The sequence below is a fragment of the Astatotilapia calliptera genome, chromosome 20 (genome assembly GCF_900246225.1).
Source record: "Astatotilapia calliptera chromosome 20, fAstCal1.2, whole genome shotgun sequence".
Taxonomy (NCBI): domain Eukaryota; kingdom Metazoa; phylum Chordata; class Actinopteri; order Cichliformes; family Cichlidae; genus Astatotilapia; species Astatotilapia calliptera.
Genome location: NC_039321.1, coordinates 6,890,628 through 6,906,555, shown reverse-complemented (window position 1 = coordinate 6,906,555; position 15,928 = coordinate 6,890,628). Strand labels below are relative to the sequence as shown.

The 15,928-nt window shown below is 41.4% G+C and overlaps 2 protein-coding genes across 5 annotated transcripts in view; both read left to right on the top strand.

Annotated features, from left to right (window-relative positions):
• The window catches only part of acap3a (ArfGAP with coiled-coil, ankyrin repeat and PH domains 3a), a 67,753-nt gene extending 64,293 nt beyond the window's left edge, over nt 1–3,460 (top strand). For all 3 annotated transcript variants that reach the window (XM_026153312.1, XM_026153313.1, XM_026153311.1), the window contains exon 25: nt 2,538–3,460. In XM_026153312.1, the coding sequence (XP_026009097.1) occupies nt 2,538–2,644 (107 nt within the window). In that variant the 3' untranslated portion in view covers nt 2,645–3,460. The remainder of the gene's footprint in view (nt 1–2,537) is intronic.
• A 1,586-nt stretch (nt 3,461–5,046) lies between these two features.
• On the top strand, nt 5,047–15,641 carry hipk1a (homeodomain interacting protein kinase 1a). 2 transcript variants are annotated; one of them, XM_026154495.1, is made up of 16 exons: nt 5,047–5,431; nt 6,568–7,304; nt 8,126–8,499; nt 8,585–8,708; nt 8,863–8,982; nt 9,064–9,150; nt 10,083–10,264; nt 10,374–10,524; nt 10,885–11,089; nt 11,186–11,304; nt 12,558–12,706; nt 12,808–12,960; nt 13,055–13,222; nt 13,344–13,537; nt 13,811–13,941; nt 14,056–15,641. In XM_026154495.1, exons 2-16 carry the CDS (start codon nt 6,570–6,572, stop codon nt 14,479–14,481), a joined length of 3,318 nt encoding a protein of 1,105 aa, XP_026010280.1. In that variant the 5' UTR covers nt 5,047–5,431; nt 6,568–6,569; the 3' UTR covers nt 14,482–15,641. The 2 variants fall into 2 exon arrangements, with proteins under 2 accessions (XP_026010280.1, XP_026010279.1); XM_026154494.1 differs by having other exon boundaries at nt 5,048–5,431; nt 12,555–12,706.
• Nucleotides 15,642–15,928: the final 287 nt, after the last annotated feature.

Here is a 15,928-nt window from a genome sequence, read left to right as displayed (position 1 = left end):
TGCAGAGCTTTTAGAGAGCAGAAATGTTTTTACCAATTTTAGTTTTATATGGAGAATCTTAACAATCTGGGACTGTCTAAAGATGATTATAGTAGAGATGTTTGTGATTTCCACATTAGTTTATATAAACACTATCCACTGGAAAGAATTTCAGCATCATTACTGCCTAATGGTGTTATTTTGTAATTGACACTAAAGAAAAAGTCTTATGATAAGCTTAGACAGTGTAATATCCCAATGCTTACAGCTACTGGTTTAGCCCCTTTGAGTAAATTTAGTTGGAGAAACTATTTTGCCGCCAACTATTTTCTGACTCCACAAACCTTCCTAATAATTTTTGTACAGTCCCATTCTTTTATTTGCCAGGTAAAACTGTTTAAACGATATGATATTGACAGGAGGGGTAGCTCGCTCATTTCCGCACTTTGAAAACATGCCGTCTCTCAGCCTTTCCTTTTTTGTGCAGTACGTGGTGTCAACACCACCAAAACACTCTCCAAAAGGTCTCAGTTTTTACAAGATGAATGATGTCGTCGACAAAGCATTAAGCCATTGAAGGATTAGGTGTTGTACAGCTCAGTGTGTCTACAGTGACTGTTGTGTATATAAACGCAAAAACTATTAACACTTTAACTTCTAACAGGCCATTTCTAACTTTCCTGTACTTCTTTTTTCCTGTCTCTTGACTGTTTTCTGTACAATTTCTTTGAATATTGTAATATTGTAAAAAAACAAAAAAACAAAAACATGCATCTCAGAATTTACAGTACTTGTGTGTGTTAACACTAACTTCTACCTATGTTTTCCTCTTTGTGTCTTCTAATATGATACTAAAAAATAAACAAAAGGTCTGACTAATCACTAACTTCTCTCTTTCTTCTGTGCTTTATTTCTTCTTTCACTTGCTTTACTAACTTTACCACAAAGCATAACTATGAAGCAAATAGCAAATAACTAATATATTTAATATTTGAAGTGGCGTGTGTGTGTGTGTGTGTGTGTGTGTGTGTGTGTGTGTGTGTGTGTGTGTGTGTTTGGAGGGGGGGGGGGGCTGTTTAGTGCATTAAACAGTATGATAGATAAAAATAACAACACATTATATAAAAGTTATAAACTGAATTGTGTATCATTGAATAATTTAAGTATTTGATTAGACAGTCGATCAATAACAGATACTCCTGATCTCAACTCATTAAGTCGCGACATTAAGTCCACAGAATCAGTTTCTTCCATTCCAACAAATAAATTTATAATTTCTATGTAATGTGGGTTTTTTTTGGGGGGGGATTTTTGGTTGATATTCAATTTCTCTTCAGTAATATGAGACGACCATAAAAATGAGAGACTGTTCATTTCTTTGTAAGTGAGCAAACGTATTAATTCAGCAGGCAAAATAATCAAATAGTATGGATAACTCGATATTTTCTCTTTTTATGACCATTCTCTGTAAACTCTAGAAATAGCCTAACTGTTTGGGAAAGTCCCAACAGGTCAGCAAAGAAATACTAAGACCAACCCATGCCACATTCAAACTCTCTTAAATCAGCGGTCCCCAAATCCCGTCCTGGTACTGGTTCGTGAGTCGTTTGGTACCGGGCCGCGACAGTTGGGGCTTGGGTGTGAAATTTATGGTTTTCAGGGTTTTTATTGTTTTTATCATTAACTCTGTTTCCCTGGGTCTTTTCCCGTGTGTTATGAATAAAACTTCTTTGTTTTGGTACCGGTACTGGTTTTATTTTGTTGTACTAATTTGCGACACCTTAAAGGCCGGTCCGTGAAATATTTTTGGACATAAACCGGTCGGTAGCGCAAAAAAGGTTGGGGACCGCTGTCTTAAATTATCTTTCTTCCTCAGTTTGAAGTTCAGCAAGTCATCTTGACCGGTTTTAGATGCCTAAATGCACCGAGTTGCTGCCAGGTGATTGGCTGAATAGATAGTTGCATGAACAAGAAACTTAACAGCTGTACCTAATAAAGTGGTACTACTAAAAAATCCTTCTGTTCATTATTCGAGGAAAAAAAAAAGAGGCAACAAAATCCTTTCTACTGCCTCAATTCTCTTAAGACTGTGGGAACAAACATTTGTAAAATATTCTGAGAGCAAAGGCCAAACACAGATAGGAAAACCAGCTCAATAAGGAATGTCTATAGAGGAAAGGAAACCTCCATAAATACCAGGAGCCTTGAACTCTCTGACTCAGAAACAAGCTGGGAAAACCAGGAATTTTCATCCCCTTTTTAATTTTCTGAGCCTGGCAGCTCTCACGGACACAAAAGACTTGAGTTGCTTTTGTTGTGGTAGTAGCGGTGGTGGGCTCAGCGGTCACCATGACAACAGGAAAAGTAGAGGCTCAGTATTTGGAAAGTTGAAAGAGGGGAAGCTTCATGGTGCCTCGGCCCTTCATTCAGAAGGCTCCTCTGTTGTTTCCTTCCTAACTTTCATTTAGAAAGATGTTTTGACTCTTCAAAGAGCTTTGGGTCTCGGGCTGTGGTTTTCATCGTCATTTCCTGTTGTGTTTTCTCTTTTTGTTCATCAGGAGACGCCACGTACCTTGACATCTTCCGAGAATTTTCGCACATGGCTTCCCACAACCCAGAAAAGCTGAAAAGAAGGAGTTTGCACTTCCGACACTCCTTCAGGTAGTCCTTCAAGAGTCGAGAGAGGGAGAAAATACTTGAAAAATGCAGCCTTCCAAACATTCACCACAGCTGGATTTCAATGAGAAGAGGAGCCTGATGCTGCTGAATAAATTCAGCCATCACAGTATACTATACAGTCAGTTTATGCATTTTTTGTAGCTTTCTCTGTGTACAGAGAAAGCTACAAAAAATGCATAAATAAATAAACGTCACATTTAAAGTTCATTAAAGTGAAGAAATTAATGCATTTTAGTTCAGTTACAACTTTTATTTTGATAGGGTTTTGTTCTATGAGGATCTGCTGGTCTTTTCCTCTCAGATATATATGTGTATAAATACATTGTTAGTTGAGCACTTGTTTTGTATGAACCATCATTTCTTTGCTGATTCATTACATCAATACTTTCCAGTATGTTTGATTGTATATGTACTGCATGCATGTACTCCTATTATATTTCAAGGATAAGAAATTTAATATCATTAGTTATTATCATCTTGATAAGCAGTTTTGATCTGAAACATGTTCTCTTTATCCTTTGTTTTTGCATCGACTATGCTGGTGTAGTCTTGGTGATGTATTTTTGTCTACTGTGGTGTACCACTATAAAACGCAGTGCTTCTGATGCTGTAAACAAGCTGTAGAGACAAAAATAAAAATGCTAATATATCTGAAAAGGCAAGATGAGAGATGGATGGAAATAAACATCGTCTGTTCGACTCACTCCGTTTTTCCTTGTCGCTGAGACAACAGCGCCTCCTTGTGTTGAAATGTGTGACAAATTGATCTTTTTAATTAGGGAATAATAAAAATACAGTGAAGCCCTTTCTCTCTCTCTCTCTCTCACACACACACACACACACACACACACACACACACACACACACACACACACACACCCCCAACTCCATCTTTCTCTCTATATAAAGATGTATATCTATCTATAAAATTCAGTAATTCAGTTTCTATAAAATTCAGTAATTCAGTTTCTATAAATGAATTGATTACACATTATTTTTCTGTTTAATATATTTGTAAGTAATGAAATTAATGGATAGATGGGTGAAAGATAATCTATCTCTAAATTGTTTAATTTTAAAAGGTGTACAAAAACAATATTAAATTTCCATGGGTTAAAAAAGTACATTTTTAAATATATAAATAACGAATGGAATGTTTTAAAAATGCTGTCTAAGAAGATAAAATAATAAAATCATAATTTAATGCTTTATTTCCATGGTAACTGTCCATCAACTGTTTAAAAAAAGATGGGCGTAGCCACTGTGGCATCACCTATCAGATTTTGGACATTGCATTTGGAGGTGGGGTTTGTTCCTTTTAGAACCAGAAGTGACCATATTTAGACAAAAAAAGTGCAGTGCAAAGTTAGCCGTCTGCATTTTCAAACTGTATTGAGTGCATCTGACAGATATAAACTTCTACAATTTCACTCACCAAAAGAGAAATGTGGACAGTCAAGGGGTCAAGTTAAGTGACTTCAGCTGAGGTGAGGCCTCTCTGGCAGCTGTTGGCTGAAGCTGTCAATGAAAGCAGCCACACCCTTACATTTAAATGTAAATCACATCAATATAATAATGATAACAATAATAATAATCTTTTTCATGATCCAGTGTATACTGACGGTTTTCTTAATGTTGTGAACTTGGGGATTTAACTCCTTTTGGAGCCAGCCTCAGCCGACCACGGGAGGACTAATTTTTCAGCCATGAACGTTGCTTCTCAGGTCCTCCATACAGAATTATAAACTTATACTGTATATTAGTCACTTAATCTGATGATTTTTCACTAGTTTCCATGTCATAATAATAATAATAATAATACAATATAAATAACTGTTAATAACAACATTAACAACCTAGTGCTACCACCTTATAGAAGGTCCTTGAGGCTCCACCAGTACTGAAGAAGGTACAAGTGGCACAGAGGGTGGTCAGGACTACAGACTATGGACAACAGTTTGTTCAGTGTCCACCTTTCTATCACAGCTTCAAAAATGCACAATTTGCTGCCAATCACAGAGCCAGACTAACTACAGAAAACTACACTCTGCTCCCCACAGCTGACTGATAGAAACTCTCAATCATTTTGCAGCACACATTAAGCATCTCGGCTTCCTTAGTAAACAGAGCCTGCTCATCCCCTTCTTGTATACAGACTCTGTACTAGTCTTCAGTCAAGTACTTGGACTCCTCCACCACATAGACATGTTGTCCCAGGACAGACAGTTCAACCAGTGCTACTCAGAGAGAAACTACAGGGAAAATGTCACGAATGTAGTTATACATATATAGTCACAGGGTTAATTAAAAGAGAACCAGATCGGTCTAATAAAGATAGAAAAATAAGGAAGAGAGATACACTTGGGAGATACACGATCTTTGACTGCAGGAGACGCACGTGGCCGTTGACGTCCGTCACATCTCGCCGCCGGTTACGTCGGCAGGACAGGAAGTGGAGCGAGCAGACTGTGATGATGGAGCTGTGTCCCGGAGACGGTGCTCATCGGGATGTTATCTGACATTTCGAGAGAAACGACAAGCGTAATGCGGGTTTGTCGCGCGATGTGAGACAGCGGATCGGAGTCAGGTATGACTCAGATATTCGTGAAAAAGCTAGCTGGCTGTTAGCTCGGTTAGCTCTCATCCTTCCAGCTCCGAGCAGGCAGCGAGCAGCTCCGCCGACCCGCTGCTGCACCACACGGAGCTGCTCGGTGAGAAGATGACGAGGCCTTAATATCACACAGGCAACGGTGTGCAGAGTCAGCAAATACAGGTACTGTCAGTCAGGTTTGGGAAAATGCTGCTGGGGTTAGTTACTGCCAGTTAGCGGAAACACATGTTAATGATGTCTAAGTCAAGTGGTTTTAGATGTAGCCCCAGCTTGATAGTTTCTATTGGGTCAAAACACTGGAATCACACTTTTCTGTGCTAATAAATGCAATATCACAAATCTGAATAATAAACAGTATATAGCTCAGTCCAGGTCTCTTGTGAAAATGTGATCATTTTTGTCCTTTTATTTCATTAAACCAATCAAATACGGGTTTCAGTTCTGGAGATTTAAATGTCCACCCCCAATATCTAACAGTTACCAACAACATGTCACTCACAATTAACTTTAACTGATGAAACTCATGCCTAATCGGCCTACAGATTATTTGAATTTCAAAAAAGTACCAGTAATTCCTGTGAGTCAAAATCTCCACTCTGCTGTAAACGCTCACCATGACAGTTTTTTTCCTGCTCTTGGCTCTGTGTGACGTGTGCTCATCTGTAGAGTACAGTTCTAGTTGTGTGCCCGGAAGCTCCACCCACCTGCTTTTATGGGAGGGGTCACTAATCAGAAGAAATTTGCTTTACGGGAATCAAATCGGCTTGTTTCAGACTTAAGGAATTAGGGATAGCTACCCTGCTACAATCCAAGAATAAAAATACAGAGCCGGAAATTAGTTTAATACGTCCACTTTAATCATAAATAACATCCCAATGACTTGTTGAAATTAATAGAAAACAAATTGGGGGGAAAAAAAAGAGTCACGGGGTTTAAAAGACCTGATTTTAGGTAGACTATATGAGAATCATTTTCCTGCTTAGGTGAAGTCTACTCCTGCAGGATGATTTTTGCTGCCAAGTACTCCAGAAGAGGAAAATATAAAGGAAATGGGATGTAAAGTAGGTCAAAAGTCAAGCGTAAATAGTACCACTGATCACCTTTGATGTTTGGCACTAATCAGATAATTCTTTAATTGATTGATTATTGCAGCTCCAAACTTGAGGATAAAACAGTTAACTGCTTCTGTCTGTTTACACATAATTAAACATAAATAAATGAGTAACATACAAGAACACACACACAAATATAAATAGAGGCTCTAAAACAAAACTAACCCACTTCCTGCTCCTCCACAGACATGGCGTCGCAGCTCCAGGTGTTCTCCTCCCCCTCTGTGTCCTCCAGTGCCTACTCTCGCTCAAAGAGACTTAAAGTGGAAAACCCCTCCTGGGATGCATCAAGCCAGCTGGGAGACAATGGTTACTACCAGCAGAGCCCTACCCAGGGAGCTGCACCCTCAACCTCTGGCTCCAACTTTAACCAAGTGTACACTTCCAACCAGGTCCACCCGCCAACGGCCGGCTCAAGGGAGCAGACGGTGGTGCGGGCGGCAGACAGCACGGGCAGCCTTTGCGGGCCTCCTTCATCCTCCTCTTCATCTTCCTCCTCCAGCCGGCGAATCAAGGATGCAGAGTCCTCCTCCCAGCCGTCCGACCTCTATCACAAGCAGTACAGCCTGAAGAGGAAGAGTGAGGAGGTGGACAGCAGCGACAGCGTGCAGATACTGGAGGAGCTCTCCGCCCCCGTGGTCTCAAACCGCAATGGTGGCGGTGGCGGGGGAACCACCACTGCTCAGTCCATAGCACACTCCACCTCCACCACCAAGAGCAGCAACTCCCACAGCGAGGGGGACTATCAGCTGGTGCAGCACGAGATCCTGTGCTCCATGTCCAACAGTTACGAGGTGCTCGAGTTCCTGGGACGCGGCACCTTCGGTCAGGTGGCTAAATGCTGGAAGCGGGGCACAAATGAGATAGTGGCCATTAAAATCTTGAAGAACCATCCCTCTTATGCTCGGCAAGGGCAAATTGAGGTGAGTACATATTGTTAAAATTGATGAAAGGAGCCTTTATTAGCATATAATTTCATATAATATGAAAATTGGGAATGGCGGTGCATGTATATGACATCATAAATGCAATCCTACTTGTGCTTTTGGCCTGTTTTCAGCTTGTTTGACCATGTCAGCCTCCACCTTGTTTTTAATAAGACATCAATAGTTACCTCAGGACTAGACTACAGCGAATTGAAGCACTGATACATGGCAGGGATTATACTAGATTGTAGACATGGACAGCTGTCATATTTCCTGTGCAGTTGTCAGGCACGTGGACCTCCATAGAGACGCTTGTGCTCACAATATAACACAATATGAAGAGCATCCGGCATGAAAATCTGCCAAATCAAATGAGCATGGCTACCTGCTGTGGTGATCCCTTGTGCAAATGGGAGCAGCCAAAAGCAGGTTTCTTTTATTTGCTTTATATTGTAAGCAGTGTTAGTGGTCTGGCTGCATGGTTGGCAGTTATGGTTGAGATCAGCCAACATCCAGCTACGGGAATACAGATACAATAACCTGAACTTTAGATATTTCAGTCAGTGGCCAATCTATTTGATTGCTGCAGAATTTTGTACAGGTTTTGTTTTATATGTTTTAATTGGAGGATGAATCCTACTGACTTCTCTGATCCTCTGTGTTGTTTCTGCCATAGGGCTGATATGTGATTTTGAGTACTGGTGGTACCGAAGATAAATTCTGTGAACCTTCATGTTTTGGCCTGTTAAGGAAGATGTTACTTTCGCATTCATTTTTCTGTTTATTACCACATAATATCATCTTCCTCCTACTTGCAGGTGAGTATCCTCAGCAGGCTGAGCACGGAAAATGCCGATGAGTTCAACTTTGTCCGCTCGTACGAGTGTTTCCAGCACAAGAATCACACGTGCCTTGTGTTTGAGATGCTGGAGCAGAACCTTTACGACTTTCTGAAGCACAGCAAGTTCAGCCCTCTGATGCTCAAGTGCATCCGGCCAATCCTGCAGCAGGTCGCCACCGCGCTAATGAAGCTGAAGAGCCTGGGGCTGATCCATGCTGACCTGAAGCCTGAAAACATCATGCTGGTAGACCCTCTGAGGCAGCCATACAGGGTGAAGGTCATTGATTTCGGCTCGGCGAGCCATGTTTCCAAAGCTGTATGCTCAACTTACCTGCAGTCTCGATATTACAGGTGAGCATTTTTGCCTAGAGCTATGAAATATCTTGTGAATTACTTGCTGTGATCTTCACATTTATTGGCTTTGATGGGCCTACAGAGCTCCAGAGATTATCCTGGGCCTTCCTTTCTGTGAAGCCATCGATATGTGGTCTTTGGGATGTGTCATTGCTGAGCTGTTCTTAGGATGGCCCCTTTATCCCGGTGCCTCAGAGTATGACCAGGTCATCTGCAGCACCCTTATACACACTGACATTTACATAAAAATCAGACACAGCTGCCTGTCTTGGGACAGCTGTCAACCAAAGAGGCAGTGCCTTTAATTTTAACCATCATTTAACCACTATTTTATACTTATTTTTCATTGTTTTCTCTCAGATTCGCTACATTTCTCAGACCCAGGGTCTTCCAGCAGAGTACCTCCTTAGTGCAGGAACCAAGACCAGCCGCTTTTTCAACCGAGGCCCTGACTCGAGCTACCCGCTGTGGAGGCTCAAAGTAGGTGACACAGATATGAGTCCCCAAACGAGAGAAAACACTTCATGTACTGAAGTGTTGCTGTGGTTCCTTTTTCTGCAGACACCTGCAGAGCACGAGGCAGAGATGGGCATCAAGTCGAAGGAGGCAAGAAAATACATCTTCAACTGTCTGGATGACATGATGCAGGTGAGGAGTTATCCTGTCTAAGAGACAGCTGCTGTAAGCAGATATTTTAAGTGTTGCTCCCTCTTTGGGGCAAAGTAGGACCCTCACAAACATGGCCCAAACAGCAGCCAAAATGGCATGATGGCAAAAACTATACCCTAGATTTTAGACAACAACAGTGTTTCCAGGTAAAGCCCCAGTCAGACCATATCAACAAAGCAAAAAACTGCAGCAACTGCATCATTGCAACAAAGAAATGAAATGCATATGTCTGTTTTTTGTTGTATTTTTGTTAAATAGACCGACATTTGACTTTAGCTAATTTGGTAACTGTGATCTAAGTGTGTTAATGTGTAATAGGATAAGAAATAGATCTCAGAGCGAGTGGTCAGGAGTTCAAGTTGCCCCTGTGACGTGTACTTTTTCTTCTCCTGATTGAGTTTTGCTTGCTTTAATGCTTCTTTGGATTACCTTGTTTAGCAGAGGATACACTGGACCTTTCTCTATGAATAAAGGAAACAGTGCTGTCACACAGTTCATAGCAGTACACAATCCAACAAACATTAACACCATTTCACGTCATAACCTGCTGTTATAGCTGTTGTTGTGTTGATACCTCTAATATGATCAATTAATTTGTCTTCGGTCATCAAAAAGCTTTGGAAAGGCAGGAGCTACACTGAATCATTTAATCAGGGAAACAAAATGATGCACAGGATGAGCAACAATGTGACAAGCATTATATTTTCCCCTTTTCCCTTTTACTTAAATAACAACCTTGGGAATAATCTGGTATTTCTTACTAGAGGTTCTGCTATGCATATTAAAGGAGCATGGTGTAAAGAACCAGGCTCATGTTTTCCATGTAGGCCAGGGAAAAGTAATTAGTAAAAGTTGAAAGGAGGTACTTTTTTGTGCTGTGAACATGTCACATGGGCCGTGACTTCCTGCAGGTGAACATGACAAACCTGGAGGGCACAGACATCCTGGCAGAGAAGGCTGACAGACGGGAGTTTATAGACCTGCTGAAGAAGATGCTGACACTCGACGCTGACAAAAGGATCACACCTATGAAGACGCTGAACCACCCATTTGTTACCATGACCCACCTGCTGCACTTCCCGCACAGCTCACAGTAAGACCTGCGTGGATAAAGAAATGAAGCTACAGATTGTGATGACTGTTGTTTAGCTTCTGTCTGATTTAAATGTATATATTTATATGTATTTGTTTTTATTCCACAGCGTGAAGTCCTGCTTCCAAAATATGGATATATGTAAACGCCGATGCAGCGCCTTTGAGAACGGAAAAAATATGTTTGCAAGCAACAACACCCCGAGTGCAGCAACAAACCTCACTGTCACATTCAGTAGCCAACTTAATCAGCACAATCAAGTGAGAAAATCCTCTCTAAACTGCCTCGGGAACAGTTTGATCTTAAGATTATATTCATAATTTCTGTTGAAGATGTAATTGGTTATTTTGTAGAACAATGCTAATTTATTAGCTTGTACACTTCTATGTACAGACGCTTTCATTTCAAACGGCGAGACATTTAAAAACAACTTATTTACAAGTACTAGATGTAGGAATGCACCAAAGAAACTTTTCCATTTCTGATTCATAGCCTGGCTTTAGGCACTTGAAGACTTTGACATTGTATGCTTGTAAATGCAACTCTCATACAAAAATGTAAAAATCTCAATTCATCTTTTTAGGCATTAATTTAAAAATTTCCTTTGTCGTGTCTTCCAGATGACCTCTACAGGAGGCCAGTCCCTGTCTCTCAGTAGTAATGTCCCACTGCTGAACTATCAGCCTGGCCTCTACCAGCAGGCCACCATCAACATCCCTGGTCTGACCCAGCAGGGAGTTCCTCTGCAAACCAGACCCACCCAGCTCTGCACCCAGACCGAGCCCTTCCAGCAGACACTTATTGTTTGCCCACCAACCATCCAGGGTAAAAATGATGGGACAGTTTAAACAAAAAGTTATGTTTTCTCTCTTTTTCCACCTATATTTTGTGACCAGTTCTTCATATCTGACATTCGTGCAGGTCTTCAAACCTCTAACAAGCCATCTGCTTACCCAGTGAGAATGGAAAACTCAGTACCCTTAGTCCCTCAGAACCAGTCCTCCCAGTCTCTTCACATCCAGCCCAGCATGCTGGCACAGGTAGGATCCTATAAATGCTTAAATTACTAGTATGTGTTACTCATGTTACATTTACATTTACAACTACTTTTTTATGATTTAAGAAGGAAATATTGCTAAATTTGACAGCTGTACTTAAAACGTTTAAATGAAATGCCTACAGTTTTCTTACAGAAAATGCTGCATTACAGATCATTTAATGTTATCAATCTTTAAAGCCCCTTTTCCATTACCCACTTGGATTGGCATGCCAAGACTCGACTCGGATCGACTGGTTTTCCATTACAATCAAGTACCAGCTAATGTGCGTGGTTGTTGTTATAGCAATGTATCCGAGCATCCTTGGCGTAATTAGTATGCAACACAAAACCCTACAACAAAGGTGGACTTTGAAGCAATGATATTCCAGCTGCTCGGTCTGTGGGACCACGGTGTTGTTTTTGTAGCATTGCCAGGTTTCAAAAATGGCAGTTTAGATTTTCGTAAATGAGATGCTCTCATGATTGAGTGACGTCACTGACCAACCAATTGGTGGCATGCAGTCTGACGACGTCACCTTTTAGTATATGCTCAGATTGCTTGGAACCGCGGCTGAACAGGTACTATTTTAGAACCTGGTACCAGGTACTATGACTAAATGGAAAACCCTGAAAAGCATGGTTCACCGTGGCAAGTCGATCCGAGGAGGAAAAGGGGCTCAAGTGGTCCTTTGGCTTAAGCCTGTGTCCAGTCAGGTCCTCCTGTCTTGCTTAAGAAATCTTTGATGACATACATTTTCAGTCCAAGGGGACAAGTTCTTTTCCGTTTTTTCTTCTTTCCTACATAATTGTGGGAAACACAATTGTGACTCTTTATTACTAACCTATTAGCCTACTAGCATACTTATACAGCAAACCTTTGGTGCCACCTGGTGGAAGACAGCAGTGCACGTCTGTGTCTAAGCTTTGGTGATTATTGTTGTTACAAAGAAAGCGTTTGCTTGGCCCAGATTCATGTGGCATAAATGCTTGGCATCATAATCCATGTGAAATGTTTTCTTTTTAAGCTGTTAAATCACTTCTCTTTCCTTTTTAGCAGTTAAAAATACATCTCTCTCTACACACAGCAATAAATCTGAAAACAATATGTAAGCTGAACCCATGCTGCCTTTTATTCAGCTGGCATAGTGATAGAGGCATGTGCTCACTGAGTCTTCTCTCAGATTTCTGTTTTGCACTTAACACCTGTTTCTTACAGTTTTTCAGCATGCTTGTGTACATGTGCTCACACAGCAGGGCTGGCCAGCGGGAACACAGCAGATTCTAATCCCCTCCACATGGCAACAGATGCCTGGCATGTCCATTCACAACCCGGGGCAGGCTGTGGTGCCAGAGCCACCCATGGGAGCCCACATCTCCGACAGTCAGCAGACTTCAGGCTGGAGGTAGTTTATTCTGATGGTGCTCATTTTTGAGTTAAAATGGAACAGCATCTCTCACAAGTGTAACTGCTTACTTGTACTAAAGCGATATCTCTGCTTTGTAGGGGTCGCCATGGCAGCCAATACGATAGCGTTAACCAGCACGACTCTGGTGCTGGCCGTCATACTGGGACTCAAAACCACAGCTCAGGGGCCGCTCACTCGAGATCCCAACAGGGCAAGAGATCAAAGGCTCGACACGCTGAGAGCAGACCCAGGTATCCTGTCGATCTTTTCATTTCTCACCTTATTGTTCGCATATGTTTATATTTGATTTAAGACAGTCAGTGTGCTGCTTATTCTCTCCTCCAGGCCGGTGTCCTCAGTACAATCAGCCACCAATGTGGTCAACAGCACTTCCTTTGCCGGTGACCAGTCTCAGCCCATTGTTATCTCTGACACACCAAGCCCTGCCGTCAGCATCATCACCATTCACAGCGACTCTGAAGATGAGGATGATACAAAGTTTCCTGCTGCCTGGTGAGCCTCGTTTTCAATCTGGTCACCTTATGTTGCACTGCTTTCTTTTCCCCAACTTTTAGTAGTGTCTAATAAAAATGTTATTTTTAAAACCTTTTACTCTTCTTCTTTTCTCCCGCAGCTCTGGAACAAGTCAGAGAACCAATGTGATCAGCTGTGTGACTGTGCACGACTCCCATGACTCAGACTCCTCTACCAGCAGCCCCCTGAGCCCCAAAACCTCCTCTCAGCCTACAAAGTCTCTAGCAGTCATCATGCCCTCAGTTAAAAGCCAGCCTGGAGAAAGCACAACCCACAAGGCTCCAGCAGCTTCAGGTCCAAAACCGGTTCAAACAGAGGGGCTCATTTAATTTGAAAACTGTGTGCAACATTCTTCTTTGGTTTTGGGATTGAAAAACATTTAGAGTTGACATGCCTATGTGTACATGAACCATCCTATTAAAAGGCAGCACATAAATGATTGAGCTACTGCAGATGCAAAACTGGATTATTCAACAGCAGTTTAATAAGAAAAAAATTATGTTTTATTGATTTTTCTGATCTTCTGAGTGCTAACACTTGGCTGTATTTTTTTTTTTTTTTTTTTAGATCAAGCTACAAGCGGCTCAGTAAAGTCCAAAAAGGCATCCACACAAGCGTCTGGTCGGTCAGGAGATTCCACAACCGAGCGCAATCAGCGGGCTGCGTCCAGCAGATCTCAGCCTCTGAATCTGAGTCAGGTAACGGCTTTCAACAGCATGATGTTCTGTGCACGGCGTTACTTAGCATTCTCTGGCCAAAGGTATTGTAGACTGACTCTGCACTTCACAAGCCATTCTTGTCTTTCATTTCAGCTGCAGCAGTCTGTGATGCCATCTTCTCACGAGCAAACAGCAAGCAGTAGCTCCCTGAGGAGGCAGCCCACATATCCCCCTCCCGTCTCCTCCCACTCGTCCTACCGGCTCCACGAAAGCACCCTCTTTGGCTCGACGCCAAATCTGTATGCCTACCCGGCGTCTGCCGCCTTGGCCTCAGTGTCTCAGGCTGTAGACCAGATGCAGGGCGGTACATCCCGCCATGGCAGGGCAAGCGGGGCTTACTCCTCTTTGGCTCTGCTTCAGAAGAACAGCAGCTTAGCCCTCGGGGGGTCTGCTCCAGGACAGTACGGCAACAACCATCAACAGCAGCAGCAGCAGCAGCAGCAACAGCTGGCAGCACAGCCTTTCCAACGCTCCGGTGCCGCTTACCAGCGAAAACTCAACCAATATCCCTACCTGTGAACACTGATGAAGACCAAACTTAGACCGCGACTAGAGACGAGCACAAGCTCATCACAGGCGACTGTGATCGGACTCTTTTTATTACTTTTCTTCTTCTTCAACTCAACTGTTTTTTGCCGCCCAGAGTGTGTTACTATTTTAATCGTTGTCAAGTTTTACTTTAATATTCTCTACCTTTGAGGTTTCTTTGCGTCATATGTCACAGGTTAGCGTGCTGTGAGCACACAAGCAGAAGATAAAGCTAAATTTACTTACAGACTGTAATTTATTTGTCACATATCAACCTAATACTTTGATTTTACGAAAGCTGTGTGGAACTCTACTGTTATGCTGCTATATTAATAATCATCACATTCATGACACATTTACATATAAACAAATGCCTCACTTAATTATACCATTTTCTTTTAATTTAAAAGTCTGTGCATTGTGATAAGTTACCTTGCTGTGTTTTATGTTTTATTTATGAATGTACTGTATGTATGTGTGTGTTTTATCTGTACTATATTACAAAAGCTAATGGAGACTAAGCAGCGTACTGTACTGTATAATGATGTGTCTGTGTGTTTTTATTGTTTGAGTACTGGCCATTAACTTGACTATATTTGTATGTTTGGTATACTGAATGATGCATTTCTGCATAGAGTAGGTGTATCAGAGGAGACTTTCTTTTCGTCTGTTTTTTAGTTTAATGTTAAGGTTGCATGTGTCTGACATGGAGTAGCATTCAGGGGAGGTTTGTAATCTGCAGCCGTGCTGGTTTGTAGACAGATTAGTAATGTTTAATTTGTACGGCAAACACATTAATAATACTGGGAAAATGTACAAGTTCTTGTCTTGTGAAGTGATGTCTGTGGAGTAAAGCGTGCACATAAAATGAAATTGGGTATGGCATACGTAGAAGCTGAAGCCATTTAGATTAAAAAATTCACAGTGCTGCATTTTTAATAGTGAATAATCAAATCTGACAAGGACAATTTATATTAAAAAAAATAAGAATTAATTGATGTTCAGTATGTCACTGCTTCTAAGCAAATCATTGGTTTGGTGAAATGATGGTTGTTCTTCCAATCCTGCTGTGTTGTGAAGTGCTACATTACATAGAACACACAATGAACCTTAACCCGTATATACGCAATAAAAACCTTATTAAAACAGGATACGAGCCTCAGGTGTGCTTTAAAAACACGATACTTTCACACATTACATACAACAGTGCACAGAAGGCGGCCACTTTGTTAGAAACAACTTTTCAACTGCTTTATTATATTTTATCAACCAATCACATGGCTACAACTCGGTGCATGTCGGTATGGTCAAGACAACCTGCTGAATGTCAAACTAAGCATTAGAATGAAGAAGAAAGGTGATTTAAACGAGTTTGAACCTTAAAAAAAAAAAAGAAAACACTAAAACTTTAAAAAGGTCCAGGTCAGTTAAAATCAAC